Source organism: Hyperoodon ampullatus (assembly GCF_949752795.1).
Source record: "Hyperoodon ampullatus genome assembly, chromosome: 2".
Classification (NCBI taxonomy): domain Eukaryota; kingdom Metazoa; phylum Chordata; class Mammalia; order Artiodactyla; family Ziphiidae; genus Hyperoodon; species Hyperoodon ampullatus.
Genome location: NC_136915.1, coordinates 99,806,129 through 99,821,756, shown reverse-complemented (window position 1 = coordinate 99,821,756; position 15,628 = coordinate 99,806,129). Strand labels below are relative to the sequence as shown.

The 15,628-nt window shown below is 51.2% G+C and overlaps 1 protein-coding gene across 2 annotated transcripts in view; it reads left to right on the top strand.

The window, feature by feature from the left end:
- Positions 1-6,068: 6,068 nt before the first annotated feature.
- KCND3 (potassium voltage-gated channel subfamily D member 3) overlaps positions 6,069-15,628 on the top strand; it is a gene marked incomplete at both ends in the record, with an annotated part of 216,027 nt that continues 206,467 nt past the window's right edge. For both annotated transcript variants that reach the window (XM_079698490.1, XM_079698489.1), the window contains one exon: positions 6,069-7,174. In XM_079698490.1, the coding sequence (XP_079554616.1) occupies positions 6,069-7,174 (1,106 nt within the window). The remainder of the gene's footprint in view (positions 7,175-15,628) is intronic.

Below are 15,628 nucleotides of genomic sequence, written 5' to 3'. Positions count from 1 at the left end.
ATATTAAATGTCTGTAGAAAAGCAGCCTGGGCCAGCACGAATTCAGTGCAAAACATGTGTATCTTTCCCCATGTGGACATGTTGGCACAGGGGTGGGAATAGATGTGTTTATTTTTCCTTGTCTCTACTTGAATGCAATAAAATCCAAGTACACAAGGGACCCCCAGAGGAAGAAAGATTAGTGGCTTGTTCCCTTTCGCTGTTGAAGAGGCTGGAGGAAAAAACAAGAGTTCAGGAAAGTGCCCTGGCCAGCCTAGGAGTGGCAGTGCAGGAGAAGAGGCGCTCTGTGTGTGTCCCAGGCCTGTACCCCAAGATCCCCAGCTTGGCACTCTGTCAGTTTCGTGCCTGCTTATGCAAACCCTGTGGGCACAGGAGAATGCCCCCTGGGTTGTCAGGACCTTCTCCTCCCCCAGACTGGCCCTATTCTGGGCTGAGGGATGTGTCGTAAAATTGTGGAAAGTAAAAGTTTCCAGAGCCTCTCTACACCCAGCTCTCTGCCGAGGTCACTGAAGGGCAGACCTTGGTGACATGACGTTTTTGTTGCCTTGTGCCTGTGCTCAGGTTAGGTGTCAATCCCCAGGACAGGCTGCCTGGTCACTTTGCCCACGTTTGGTCCTCTACCTCCTCCAGAGAAGTTGGTTAACAGGGCTGCCTTTTTACAGCAAGCGAATGTGTTTCCCTTTTCCAGGATTTTATTTTTCTTTTCAGTGTCATTTCAGCACTCACCTGTTTTAAATGTCTCTTCCCCATCCTCCCCCACCCCCATCTTTCCCACTGTCAAACTCTTCTGCCAAAAACAAAAATAGCTTCAGATTTTTCATTTGTAAGGCGTCCACGTCCTAGTAAAACCTTGGCATTTGAGGCCTGTGCAGTGCCATTGGCTGGAAATGGGGCCGCACTGTTGTGCCTGTTGCAGGAATTCATACCCAGGTCGGCTCCAGGAAGTGTTGGTGCCCATCAGGGGGTGAGCGCTGTGGTGACGGCCTTGGAGAAGCCCTGCTTGAGCCGTGTCATGCCGACACAGCTTGTGTGGAGGGTATGGCTGATATGGCCGTAGGCATAGTATCTGGTGGGGGCACCTTTCCTTCCTTTCAAAACACACACACACACACACACACACACATACACACTCACACAGAAAGTAGCAATGGGGTAATTCCTCCCTTTTTGGTACATTTTACCAGGGGAACAGGGCTCGAAGCTCTGGAGACAGCCTAGCTGTTGCCTGGCCTTCTTTGGGAAGATTGTCCCGGATCAATGCATGGCGTCAAAGTTTGGCCTTGGGACCAGAAGCTTTTATGATAGATAGAGAGGGACTGTTCTTCCTACCCCAGCTCTCAATTATTCATCTGAGAGCAGTTTGTAAAATACCCAGGGCCCTTGGAGAAGAGGAGATTGGCATGGGGTGGAGAGCGTAAGGTGATGGGGCTCAGCTTGGTAGAGGAAGGTAGCAGGCAGTGAGGCTTGGGAGTCAGGGTGAAACAGCACTGGGCACCACCCTATCAGGGTGCACAGCTGCATACCTGGCCCAAGCAGGGTGCTGCAGGGTACCTCTTGACTCAGTGGTCTCTTACTCTTTGCCACTGGAACCCCTCAAGTTCCTGCCTTTCTGAGCTCCATTCTGGGATAAAGCGGGAATGTTAAGAGTCAGAGGTCCAGGGCCCAGGGTCTGGAGCCTGGCCCTCTTTACCCTCCAGGGGGGTGGCCAGGGGTTCTGTGGATGAACTGGGCCTTTGATTGCCTTGAGTTCTAAGCATTGCAGGTTGTATGCCCTTTTCTGGGCACTAGCCTCATCAGGCATTCCCAGAACTGCCCTCTAAAAGGAGGCTCAGACTAACTCTGTCCCCACAGCAACAAACCCAGATGCTCTACTTCCTGCTTTGCAGGGGCGACTGCCATGGAGAGGTCTCAGCGAGACCTGAGCTACAGGCTTGATGTCCTGGATCCAGTAGAATCAAGGATTATTTGAGCTAAAGATCTCCTTGTCACTTTCTTGTCCAGTTATCTCATTTGACAGATGAGGGTTGTGAGGCCCGGAGGGTAATGGTGGCTTGCTTCCACAAGTTCAGGAGAGAATTGGACCTGGAGTGCAGGGCATCCAGACCCCATGCTTTCTGCTGCCTGGGGACAGGGTGAGGGGAGTATACATCCTGCTGTCTTCCATGGGAACATCAGTATCTGACTACACCTAGGTCAAGAAAGCCATGTGGCAGTGAGCTGATCGGTGGCCTATTGGAAAATCGTCAACTCCCATATACATGGAGCATAGTCATTTTGAAGGAGTCTCAGCTCCTTTTCTGAAACTTGTCAGCATAAATGCCCATGTCATAGGATTTTTGTGGGATTAATTAACTGTTGCTGTAAAAGTGCTTAAACCAGTGCCCACTGCATGGTCAGTGATCAGTAAATGTTGGCTAAATCTGAATTGGAATTATCTTGTCACCAATGTTTAAATTGTAGGCTTGCTTCCCAAACTTCCCTTGCTCCTTAGAAAACCTAGCTAAGTGTGTGCTTAGGGACTACAAATTCTCCTAGTAACCTAAAGGAAATACAGGGAGTTATAAGGGTAAATTTCTTGAAGAAAGATACAAAATGCACAGGATGTGTTCCCAAGTCTTCTATCAGCAGCATCAGTGGCATGCGGATTACTCACTGCCGTGGATGAATGATCCCCCTGTTCTTTCCTCAGTTCCCGTAATCAAGAACTCATCAGGCCTGTGCTGTTTTACTCTTCTCTGAGTGGTGACATTTAGAGGAATGTCATTGTCATTCCTGATGTCTACTGTGACACCTGAATCAACCTCCCTTTACTGAGGAAGCAGAGGGACCTGTGAATATGCTCCTTAGCATGAAGAGAGGGAAACTGAGGCAGAGATTGTCTCCTTGGGAAAACTCCACTGAGAGCCACAGGGAGTCAGAGGCACTTAAATTGGGTTCATTTTATTCAGATCTATCTTCAGAGTTTACTGAGTGTTTGGAGAGAGAATGCCCACCCTTGAAAACCCCTGATAGGCACGGCATGGAATAAAATCGATGGACTGCAAATGACATCTATATAATCTGGGTTCCCACCTACCAACAGTAGGTTGAGCACCGACTACGCTACCTCCTGAGTTGTCATGTAAATGTTGAGGTATCATGGCCTTTACCCTTAAGGAGCTTCGTGTGGGATGGGGAAAGCGGGGAAGAGACATGGCTATACCCTTGAACTCCACGTTGAAACTGCCTGGGTTTAAATCTCTCTGCCTAATTATTACATCCTTTAGCCAGTTATACCTCCTCATACTTCATCTTCCTCACCTGCAAAATGGGGACGACAGTGGTGTCTGCCCCCTAGGGGTATTGGTGGGGTGGGCTGAGGTGGTCCATGTAAGCATGCAGTACTGGGCTGGCTGGCAGTGAGCTCTCAGTAAACATTAGCTGCTATTCTTCTTACAGGAAGACCTTGAGAAGCAGTGTAGCACAGCACCTCAGGGCACGTGGCGTGGGGTCAGACTGCCTGGGATGGGATCCCCATTCTGCCCCTTTCCAGCTGGCAGACTGCTGAATTTCAGACTTCTTCCTGGGGTTGCTGTGAGGATTACATGAGATGATCCACAGGAGACAGTGCAGTGCCTGGCATAGAGTCAGTGCTCAATTATTGTTGGCCATGATGATTAATAAGACAGAGAGGGCTTCCCTGGTGGCGCAGTGGTTGAGAGTCCGCCTGCCGATGCAGGGGACACGGGTTCGTGCCCCGGTCCGGGAAGATCCCACATGCCGCGGAGCGGCTGGGCCCGTGAGCCATGGCCGCTGAGCCTGTGCGTCCGGAGCCTGTGCTCCGCAACAAGAGAGGCCACAACAGTGAGAGGCCCGTTTAACGCAAAAAATAAATAAATAAATAAATAAGACAGAGAGTGTCTGTAATCCAGGCGAGAGGGTGATAGGTGCTAGGGAAGAGGGGCAAACAAAGTGCCGAGAGCCCAAAGGAGGAGAGAATTTCAGAGAGGGGAGAGGAAGGCGCATCACAGAGAGAGTGAGGCACAGGTGGGATTCTAACAGGAGGGCTGGGTGAAGGGGGAGGATATTCCCAACAGAAAGGAAGAGTGCCCACAGACAGAACCCACAAGGGCTGCGCATGAGCCCGTCTGTGGTCTGGGATGGGTGTGTGGGACATGGGGCTGGAATGATAAACCAGGTTCCGTTTATGGAAATGCCAGAATGCCGCCAAAGAGTTCGGACTTGATTTTGTAGGCTGTGGGGAAACCTTGCTTAGGGAGATTACCCTGAGCAGAATGGATTTACTGGGAAGAGGAGAAACAGGGTCGGGGATGGGGAGGAGATGAGAGACAAGCAGGCCAGTGGGAAGGAGGCCTGAGGGAAGTGAGGCCTTAATGAGGGCAGTAGAGCTCCTGTCTCATTATTTGGCGACTCTTTGGGTGGAGAAGTGAGGAAGAGGGCCAAGGCGACAGGCCCGGGGTTAGGGATGCTGTGAACAAAAGGTGAAGGGCAGTTTTTTGCAGGGAGGTAGACTCAGCTGACACCTGTCCAGTTTCAGAGGCATCCAGGTGGGAAAGTCCATGGTGGCTCAGGAATGAGAGGGGGTAGAGATCTGGAAAACCTAGAAGAGTTGGGAGTCAGGAGAAGCAAGCAGGGTTACAAGGAAAGATGAAGATCAAATCCCATTACAAGACTCACCCTCTACCTCATTTCTTTAAACCAGCTGAATTCCAGAGGGTCCAAATAATTCTGAGCCAGGATTGGTTCTGCGTGATCAGTTTAGGATTTGGGAAAATGAGTGTCAACCCCAAACAATTTCCCGTTGCTGTTACGTGTGTTTCTGTGTCACCACATGTCTCCCCACAGATGGTATACATTTGGGATTGCAGAGTCATTTCACTATCATCTTTAAAAAGCCAGATTTGGGAAGGTAAATCTGTTTCCCAAAGCCAAATATAATTCTCCGCGCCACTGTTCCCTCCATCCACGCAGGTGATGGGGAAGTGTGTACTCAGCGTGGCTCAGAGAGCGGTGAGTGAAGGGCCGAGGTGGCCCAGCTCTGGAGGAATCTCTGAGGGTGGAGAGAGGCCAGGTGAAAGAGGCTGGCTTGGGAAAGAGTATTGTTATATAACCCGAGGGAGTTATGGATGGTGGGCAGATGGAGACGGGAGGCGAGGAGTCTGGAGATGGCAATGAGCGTGGATCAGCTTCCTCTGGGAGGGAGAGGGCCAATGCATGGAAGGCAGGTAAACCAAGAATCCAAGAGCCCTTTGCAAGGTGGGGGAGGAACCCCAGCCTCACAGCCTCTGCCACATCTTTCTATTATGGCTCTGAGGATGTGACTGGACACGAGGTTGCTGGATGTCCCAGAGTTGCGCTCCACCAGAGTCAGCCTTCTCCATGGGACTCGGGCACAGAACTCCACCAAATCCTGGGTCTACTGTGGTCACCTGCCATCTCAGAGAATTGTCCAGACCTGGGCAGCCCCAGCCTCCTCACCCGTGAAGAGTGGAAAGAATGTGTTTACCTGATCTCCCTCATCCACGTGCCATTCCTGATTACCCTAGTGGGTGAAGAGAGAAATAAAAATTAGCATGTTTATCCCACTTTTAAATTCATTTAATGAGAATTCATTTACCCTCTCCCAATTTAAATTCGTAATAATGCCATAACCTTTCGGAGCTGATTATTACCCACGTCTTCCCAGATCTTTCTGCTAAAGACGCTTTCCCTCCAAATGCTCCTGAGCCCTCTTGGAACTTGACAATTTGTCAGGCAGTCAACAAATTCCGGTGATACCACACTGCTGCACGGCCCGGTGGGCGCTAGGTGCTCTCCCGGCGAAGGGAGGGGAAAGAATCAAGTCCCCTCTCTTTGGTGGTGACTTCAGTTCCATTAATTTGCCTTCCAGACTTTTGCTCTTTCACTTACCGATGACCCTTCCCTGTGTCCAATTTCCCACCCGGGGGTGCCAATCAGGGACTCACGGGTTCTCCGCTCTCTCCTCCTGTCTCTAGGGGTCGCTGAACTAACTCTCAAGCTGGTGTGCGCGGTGGCGGAGCAGTGGCCGCCCAAGAGCTGGAGTCACCATGGCGGCCGGAGTCGCAGCCTGGCTGCCTTTCGCGCGGGCTGCGGCCATCGGGTGGATGCCGGTGGCCAACTGCCCCATGCCCCTCGCCCCGGCAGACAAGAACAAGCGGCAGGATGAACTGATCGTCCTTAACGTGAGCGGGCGGAGGTTCCAGACGTGGCGGACCACGCTGGAGCGCTACCCGGACACACTGCTGGGCAGCACGGAGAAGGAGTTCTTCTTCAACGAGGACACCAAGGAGTACTTCTTCGACCGGGACCCAGAAGTGTTCCGCTGCGTCCTCAACTTCTATCGCACAGGCAAGCTGCACTACCCCCGCTACGAGTGCATCTCCGCCTACGACGACGAGCTGGCTTTCTATGGCATCCTGCCCGAGATCATTGGCGACTGCTGTTACGAGGAGTACAAGGACCGCAAGAGGGAGAACGCCGAGCGGCTCATGGACGACAACGACTCAGAGAACAACCAGGAGTCCATGCCCTCCCTCAGCTTCCGCCAGACCATGTGGCGGGCCTTCGAGAACCCGCACACCAGCACGCTGGCCTTGGTCTTCTACTACGTGACTGGCTTCTTCATTGCCGTCTCGGTCATCACCAACGTGGTGGAGACGGTGCCGTGTGGCACGGTGCCTGGGAGCAAGGAGCTGCCGTGTGGCGAGCGCTATTCAGTGGCCTTCTTTTGTCTGGACACCGCCTGTGTCATGATCTTCACGGTGGAGTACCTCCTCCGGCTCTTTGCGGCGCCCAGCCGCTACCGCTTCATCCGCAGCGTGATGAGCATCATCGACGTGGTGGCCATCATGCCCTACTACATCGGCCTGGTAATGACCAACAATGAGGACGTGTCGGGCGCCTTCGTCACGCTTCGGGTCTTCCGCGTCTTCAGGATCTTCAAGTTCTCCCGCCACTCCCAGGGCTTGCGGATCCTGGGCTACACCCTGAAGAGCTGTGCCTCTGAGCTCGGCTTCCTCCTCTTCTCCCTCACCATGGCCATCATTATCTTTGCCACTGTGATGTTTTATGCCGAGAAGGGCTCCTCCGCCAGCAAGTTCACGAGCATCCCGGCCTCTTTTTGGTACACCATCGTCACCATGACCACACTGGGGTAAGTCCTGCTCTGTTGGACTGGAGAAGGGCGGAGGTTGGATTGACAATGACGCTTTGGATGGTATCAGGATTGGGCAGAGGAAGATGGAGTTGCTTCTCCAAGTTGTAGGAGCAAGGGAAGCCCCTCATCAGAAGAGGAAGGCACCTGAATGATTTGTTTGGGGAGGACAGGAGTCTCGGAATTGAGTTTTCTTTTTTGGGGGGGCATGTATTTTACAAAACATGGAAAATTAAATCACCATTTATTTTTTTCAGCCATGCCTTCTGTGTATGTGTGTGTGGTGAGGGAGAGGTGAGTGGTGATTGCTGCATGCTTATATGCATCTTGTGCTTGCAAGGGCTGCCTTGAGGAGAAAAACAGCGTAGCAGAAAGGAAGAAGACAGTGAGAAGTTCAGCGAGTGTTGTCAGGAGGGTACAGATTTCCATTAACAGAAGACACCTAGAACACTTTGTTTAGATCCTTCCTGCATTTCTCCTTTGTCGTGTATTTGCAGGCTGTTTTCTCTTTTGCCTTACTTTTCTTCTCTGCTGCCACAGATGCTCAAGGGTTCAGTAGCTCTGAACAGACTTTCTCTAAGGGACTCTGAACTTGGGTTTTCTGCAAAGTGGGGCACCTGGTTTGTTTTTTCTCACTGAAGGAACAGCAGTCTTGCTTTCTCGGCCTGACTCTGTGATGGAATGATCCGGCCTTCCTGGGCGATTGTGAGATGGTCTGAATGGATCATGTGGTCAGACACAGTGGCAGCAATATCATCAGAGGGAGGGAGAGGCGCTCAGCGAGGTCACAGGTGACTGTCTCTTCCATCTCCCCGGGGTCCCCTCTGCAGCTGAGGTCACCAAAATGTATTTGCGGTACTGGGATGTGAAGATTTCCATCAGAGGATGGGGGGTGAGGAAGCAGATTACCATCTTCACCCTAACAGGATTAGGGCTAATGAAGGCAGCTTTACGGAGACATGTATTTCTTAGGGGTTGCTGCTTCAGCCTTTGCAACTCGTTGAGGCTAATGCAGAACCCCTTCATGATTCATATGCTGGGTCTATATTTGCTTAGGCCAGGAAGCGTTATATTGCTGATGAAGAATTCATGACGTTTTTTATTTGGTGTTTGACAATTCGGTTCGTGGCGTCCTGGTGATTTGATTTTTTTTTTTTTTCCTGGCTGAAACCCTGTGGCACCGGTATCGGTTTTTCCATAGCGCTGTATGTGCTTATTGGGAATGACTGAGCAGGTGATGGGACCTTTTAAAATGATTACGTTTGTCATTCTGCCACATGGGAGGGAGTAGCAAGGGGGAGGGCGAGAGGTGTCACTGTCCACGATGGGGGTATTCCATTCACCTCTGTCCATCTGACAGAGGCCACCCTGCCCCTTCCTCCCTTTCCAACACACACGCAGCCTCCAAATAGCTGCTCCTACCCAGATGGGCAAGAAAGTCTGGTCCTTTGACCTTGCCTCTCTTGGCTCAGGGGGCGGATATGGTTTCCTGGCACAGTGGAATATTTAGGGATTAAAATGGGCTAGAGAGCTGGCCATGTGTCAGGAGAAGGAGGCACATTTGCTGCTTCTGTGCTAACCTGGCCATCCCTTCGCTTTCCTGAAAGGGACCGCTCCCACGGCCAGGACCTCCATGGCCGCGCTCTGACATGGTTCTGACTGTCCAGTTCCCTCAAGTGCCCCTTGGTGGGACTCATGACACCAGAGTGATGCCTCAGGACCACCATGGGGAGAAAACAGGACAGACTGATGGGTGTCATCCGTGGGATGGGGGATGTGGGACCGTTTCAGAGGAGATCAGTGGAAACTTCAGTGACCACCTGCCCGTTACATTTTATTAGTATAACAGCGTATGTGTGTCTACTATGTATCAGCAGTGTGCTGAGCACTTTGCATATGTTATCTCTTTAAGTCTTCACAATAGCCTTGCAAAGTAGGAGAAACTCTATACAACTTTTTTTTTTTTTTTTTTTTTTTTTTAGTTTCTGCTTTATAACAAAGTGAATCAGTCATACATATACATCTGTTCCCACATCCCTTCCCTCATGCATCTCCCTCCCTCCCACCCTCCCCATCCCACCCCTCCAGGCAGTCACAAAGCACTGAGCTGATCTCCCTGTGCTCTGCGGCTGCTTCCCACTATCTATCTACCTTACGTTTGGTAGTGTATATATGTCCATGCCTCTCTTTCGCTTTGTCACAGCTTACCCTTCCCCCTCCCCATATCCTCAAGTCCATTCTCAAGTAGGTCTGTGTCTTTATTCCCGTTTTACCCCTAGGTTCTTCATGACATTTTTTTTTTAATTCCATATATATGTGTTAGCATACGGTATTTGTCTTTCTCTTTCTGACTTACTTCACTCTGTATGACAGACTCTAGGTCTATCCACCTCATTACAAATAGCTCAGTTTCGTTTCTTTTTATGGCTGAGTAATATTCCATTGTATATATGTGCCACATCTTCTTTATTTGAAGATGTAGCAGGTGAGGCTCAGAGAGGTTAAGTAAATACCTGTAGTCACATAGCTGCTAAGGGGCGGTGCTGCTTTGCAAATACCAGTCTGGCTGTCTCCAGGACCCTTTCTGTTCTCATTCCCCCCTCTACTTGTTTCCGTACCATCAGGGCCCGTAGGTGGAAATCAGCCCTTCAGAGTTATTTTTTTTTTTATTATGGCCTCAGGGTGTCATAGTCTATTCTAGTCATATCACTATTGAAGAAAGAAAGCATCAGTGCAGTGAGTACTACAGACACCTCACTAGGCACACAGGGAATTTATAAATAAAACATTTCCTTCTGGCCAGTTTAAGTTCTGCCTTGGAAGTTAATGGCTGCTTTCATGGCAAAATCCAGTGTTTTACTGTCACTGGGGAGACCAGTGATTTCCTTTAGCCTTCACTCTGTAGAATCAAGGTCGAGTCCAGTGTCAGGGGGTGGACAGTCATGGCCTCACATTTATTTTCGGGAATACAGGAGGGGCAAAGCAAGAAGACTCTGCCAGAGAGTGAGACAAAGAGGAAGGGCAGGATACCTGTGTGGGAAGAAGCATGCTTCCCCTGACTGTGGGCACTGTGGACTCCTCACCCTTCCCTTCCCCGTGCATCAAGACGTCTAGCCTCGGCGAGGAAAGACTCACGGGCCAGAACAAGAAAAGAAGCCTTTTAGTTATATCTTCCTTAACCTCAGTTAAGTAACGGGAAAGCAGGCTTTTTCTTCCCTTCCACCCTGGCTGGTGTCGCCAAATGCTGGATTGGGCTGCTTTGACTTTGACCTGGGTTGGCAGTGGGAACCATCACCAGGTTCCCTGCTCGGCTATACACAGCAGGTGTTTGGCAAAACACTTTTAAATGGATGGGTCAATGCGAATGGGGCTCCTTTTCCATTTGCTTGGTCTGATACTGTTCTCAGTCCCTTCCAGACCCGCCTGTCCTCTCTCTAGGGTGGACCCAAGATTTGTGTCTGCCCCAGCCCTGGCCCCAGGGAGAGAAGACGGCAGCCTTCACCTGGTGTGTGGTCTCCCCTACTGGGGTGCTCTGCTGCGTTGTGGGGGTCTTCTTGCCCTTATTGGAGGTCTTACCCACCAGACCCTGGAGACGTTTCCTCTCCTCGGCTGGTTTCTGTCCTGAGCTCATTTACTGGCTCGTTGTAAGCTTGTTCGACCACTCCAGAAAGCCTGTCTTTTGCTTACTCTTCACTGGCCTTTGAGCCCCAAGTGGCTGTGCAATACCAAGGGCCAGTGTTCTGCCACGTTCCATGTTCTGTCCGGTTGCTTCCAACAATTCCCAGCAGACTCCTAGTTCTTCCAGTCTCCAGACCCTCCCCTCCCAAACCTTCCGTTGCTTCCTATTTCCAGTCTGGAGAGACTGTCTTGAGTTCCTTTTCAGAGCAGGGCTGACTGACTGGCAGAGGGCTGATGTGCCGAGTGAAGGAATCCGCTCTTCCTGGCTCTGGTTGCCATCTCTGCCTGCTTTCCCAGGATCCGCTGATGAGTTACTCAGGTGTCCTCCAGGGAGGGATCTCCTGGAGCCAATTATTCCTATTTTTTTAATTTCTCAAAATATCTTAAGCACACAGAACAGTAACAGCCCAGCTGCCATCAATGCTTGAGGATGACTTTCCTTTGCCACCTCCTTTGCTGGTGGGAAAGACACCTGTGCCCAGCCCAGGGTTCCCTTGTGCCCCCTTGACAGCTGAGCTCCCAAATTCACCATTAAAGGATTAATTTCCGTGCTCATAATGGATGCTATAAATAAAATAAATCCTCAATTATCTCAGTTAACAGAGGGAAGGGATAATACAGAACTCCCAATATTAAATAAGACCAGCACATCTAGTTTGGGAATGTATTATATGGCATAGACTTTTTCAAAGCAGATTTTCCCTCTTCATTTTATTTGACTTTGCTTGACATCACCATTGGGCGGACTGCCTGAGCCAGTCCGTGGGTGAAGCTCACGGGGGGCGTGGGGAAGAGGGGAGGAAAGCTTTGTGAGCAAGCATCCGCAGGGCCATGGAGGACCAGCTCCAGTCCTGGATAGGGTGAGGCCGCTCTTGGATAGCTTAAGGAGGGGGAGTTCGACCTGGGAAGGGCAGGGAGTGGCAGAGCAGCAGAGCAGCATCGCTCCTGATGAGGTGGCCCGCTGCTGCCTGGTTGGCTTGGCTATGTAATTGAGACCGGCGGCCTGTCTTCACCCCGTGTCCTGAGATGAGAGAGCTTTTGACAGTGTCCAAAAATCACTTTAACAGGCTTCCCTGGTGGCGCAGTGGTTGAGAGTCCACCTGCCGATGCAGGGGACACGGGTTCGTGCCCCGGTCCGGGAAGATCTCACATGCCGCGGAGCGGCTGGGCCCATGAGCCATGGCCGCTGAGCCTGCGTGTCCGGAGCCTGTGCTCCGCAACGGGAGAGGCCACAACAGTGAGAGGCCCACGTACCACACACACACACACACAAAAATCACTTTAACAAAAGCAATCGAGTTTTACTTCTTCCAAGCAAAAGCAGCCTCCAGGTGATTTGCATTTCCCTTTAAAGCATAATCCTGGAAGGGTCCTGCCTCAGGTTTCCAGAGACTGGGAGCCGGGCCTTGGAGAGCAATACAGGCACTCCACAGAGTGGGGTACTTGATCAGGCTCCCCCAGTGGAGACAACCAGAGGTGTGGTTCTGTTAACCCTTCAATTCCTGAAATTCTGGCTGCACCATCATCCACTGCCTCTGGGGGGCCCACCAACCCTCCTCCCACCTTCAAATGCCTTGGTGTGGGACACTGGCCAGTTGGTGCCCACCTTTGATGGTGGTGGGTCCCTGCCCAGGGAGATCTGATCAGAGTGCACTTACTGGGAATAAATGGCCTCAGGGTCTTTTCTTGGTTTGACATTTCTTAACCAACAGTTTTCTGGTGCTGAAATTCCTAAGAGTAGAAACCTGCCTCCCAACAAGGAATCATTCATTGATTCAACATTTACTGAGTGCCTACTGTGTACCGGGCAGCATGGTAGGCTCTGAGAATACACAGGCACTATGATGGCATGTCAGCCCTACATAAGGTACAGACAAAATGAACTGAATGAGACTCAGTTCTCTTCCTTTGAACCAAAACAAGAGAGGGTGGGAAGAGCAGTAGACCAAGGATCAGAAAAGAGGCTTTTACTCACACTTTTCCCGTCACCCAGAGACTACCCCTCACTCTGCTCTGTGTGTGGCTAACCCCCGTCATCCTTCGAGACAGCCCACATCGTCTCCTCCAGGAGACCTTCCCAGCCCTCCAGGAGCTCCGTGCCCCTCCTCCTGCCTCCCACTGCAGCCCCTGCATACCTCTGTCTTGCCAGTTGCCACATTTTATTAACTTTATTTGCTTATGTATCTTTCCCCCAGGATATGAGCTCCTCAAGGGCAGGTCTCTATTGCAAGGATCATGGTGTGATCCATGCCTAGCACAGGGTCTGATATGTATTGGGCCTCAATATGTATCTGTTCAACCAGCTTACCCATCTTCAATTTTCTCACCTGTTAACCATCTCCTGCCCATTGTGAGAACCAATGAAAGTGCTGTCTGAATGTTGGTTATATGGTCATGTCCGACAGGATATTTGTGGGTGGGTGGAGATGGGGAGTCCAAGCAGAGCATTCTCTGGTTCTGACATCAGCCTAGCAGAGTTGGGGCTTTCTTGCAAGGGAAGTTTAAGCCTTTGTCTTTCACTATTGGCTACTTGGCCAGGCTTCCCACTGCAGACTCTGGAGCAGGGAGGAGCACAAAGAGAGCCACAGATAAGCACCCCTACCCATGAAGTATCCCTCCATTCGATTATTTGAGTAGCTACTAGGCTCTGGGGATACAGCATCAAAGAAAACAACCCCTGATCCAGTGGAGCTTACATTCTAGTGGAGGAAAACACACAGTAAATAGAAAAATACATACATACATACATACATGTATCCTATCAGGCAGCAATTCATGCTGCAGAGAAAAATAAAGCATGATGTGAGAAATTGGGGGTGCTGGGTATGAGATGGGGTGGAGCAAGGGAGAGTTGCTATTTTATTTATTTATTTATTTATTTATTTATTTATTTATTTATTTATGCGGTACGTGGGCCTCTCACTGTTGTGGCCTCTCCTGTTGCGGAGCACAGGCTCCGGATGTGCAGGCTCAGCGACCATGGCTCACGGTCCCAGCCGCTCCACGGCATGTGAGATCTTCCCGGACCGGGGCACGAACCTGCGTTCCCTGCCTCGGCAGGCCGACTCTCAACCACTGCACCACCAGGGAAGCCTGAGAGTTGCTATTTTAGATGAGGAGGTTAAGACAGGCCTCTCAGATAAGGTTACATTTGAGCAGAGATCTGAAGGAATGTGGGTTTCTTGGGGAAGAGCATTCCAGGCAGAGGGAACAGCAAATGCAAAGGCCATTAGGCAGGAGGGGCCTTGGTGCACTATTCTTGGAAGGGCAAGAAGGCGCTTATGGTCCAACCCCAAGAGCAGGTAGCGGGAAGCAGCTCATGCAGGGCCCTTATGGTCACCTCAAGGACTTGGCCCTTTGCCTTTCACTAATCTGCTTAGAATGGGAAGCCACTGGAGAGTTTTGAGTAGACCTGACTCATGTCTTAAAAGGATCACTCTGGGTACTGGGTAGGGAATATATTGTACGGGAGAAGCTACCACAATAATCCGGGCAGGAGATGATGGTGGCTGGGATCTAGGGTGGTGGTGGCAGTGGAGAAGGGAGAAGGGAGAGATTCCGCATTTATTTGAAGGTAGAGGCCACAGGACACACATGCTCGTCTTGCTGTCAGCCTGCCAGCTGAAAGCTTCACCAGCTCCCATGGCAGAGAACTGGGCTGAAGACACATTCCTAAAGACCTCCACCACTGGGAGAAACGTTTCACAAGAAGAGGCCTCAAGGGCCTGCAGGATAGCTCCCAGACTCTGGCACAGAACAGACAAGCCCCATAGGCCGAGCTGGAGCATGACCAGCTGAGAGCAGGGCTGGGCTGGACTGGCAGTCAGAGGGAGCATCTGCACCTGATTGAGGTTGTCTTCAACCCAGGCAGAATTTCCCTAGCACCTGCCAAGGGCTGGGCACCACCATGCGGGGACGATCTTGGCTCAGAAACTGAAAAGGAGAGGCCAGTCTCAGAGTCAGCAGCTGTGGTAGCTGCCGGCACAGAGGGGCAAAGCAGAGGGCTTCAGGGCTACGGAGGAGGGAGAGATGAATTCCCACGGGTGGGGTGTGAGCTTTGACGTTCTTCACACCAGAGTCACCACATTAGATTTCTCTTTCAATCCAACAGTTCAAATTGCTGCAATTTTTGGAAAAGGATTTCCACGCTGATGCCCATTTCACAGCTCTCTTCGGAATCTCTCAAAATCAATCTCTCTCTCTGTTTGGTTTTGTTCGGGTTTCCCTCTTTAAACATACCCATAAACACAAACATGATTCCTCCTGAGGAGCAGCAATTATTCTGCCTGAAAATAGTGTAAATAAAAGGCATCCTGGGGGCTTCCCTGGTGGTGCAGTGTTGAGAGTCCGCCTGCCGATGCAGGGGACACGGGTTCGTGCCCCGGTCCGGGAAGATCCCACATGCCGCGGAGCGGCTGGGCCCGTGAGCCATGGCCGCTGAGCCTGCGTGTCCGGAGCCTGTGCTCCGCAATGGGAGAGGCCACAACAGTGAGAGGCCCGCGTACCACACACACAAAAAAGGCATCCTGGCCCTCCGTCTCCCCAGGGGAGTGGCAGAACCCCTTGGTAACTACATGAGGATTTTTGTCTCTGTCACCCAGGTGGGAGTGCCTATTCCAGTCCTCACAGGGCTCTTGGCCACATGCCATCATGGCCGGGAGCCACTCCCGGGCAAGGAGAGGAGCAGAGACTTCTCTGTGAGTCCCCCCATGCCCTGTCCTCAGACAGGTGGTCCCCTCCAGGAAGCTGACACTCTAGTCACATCTTAAGTGTTCA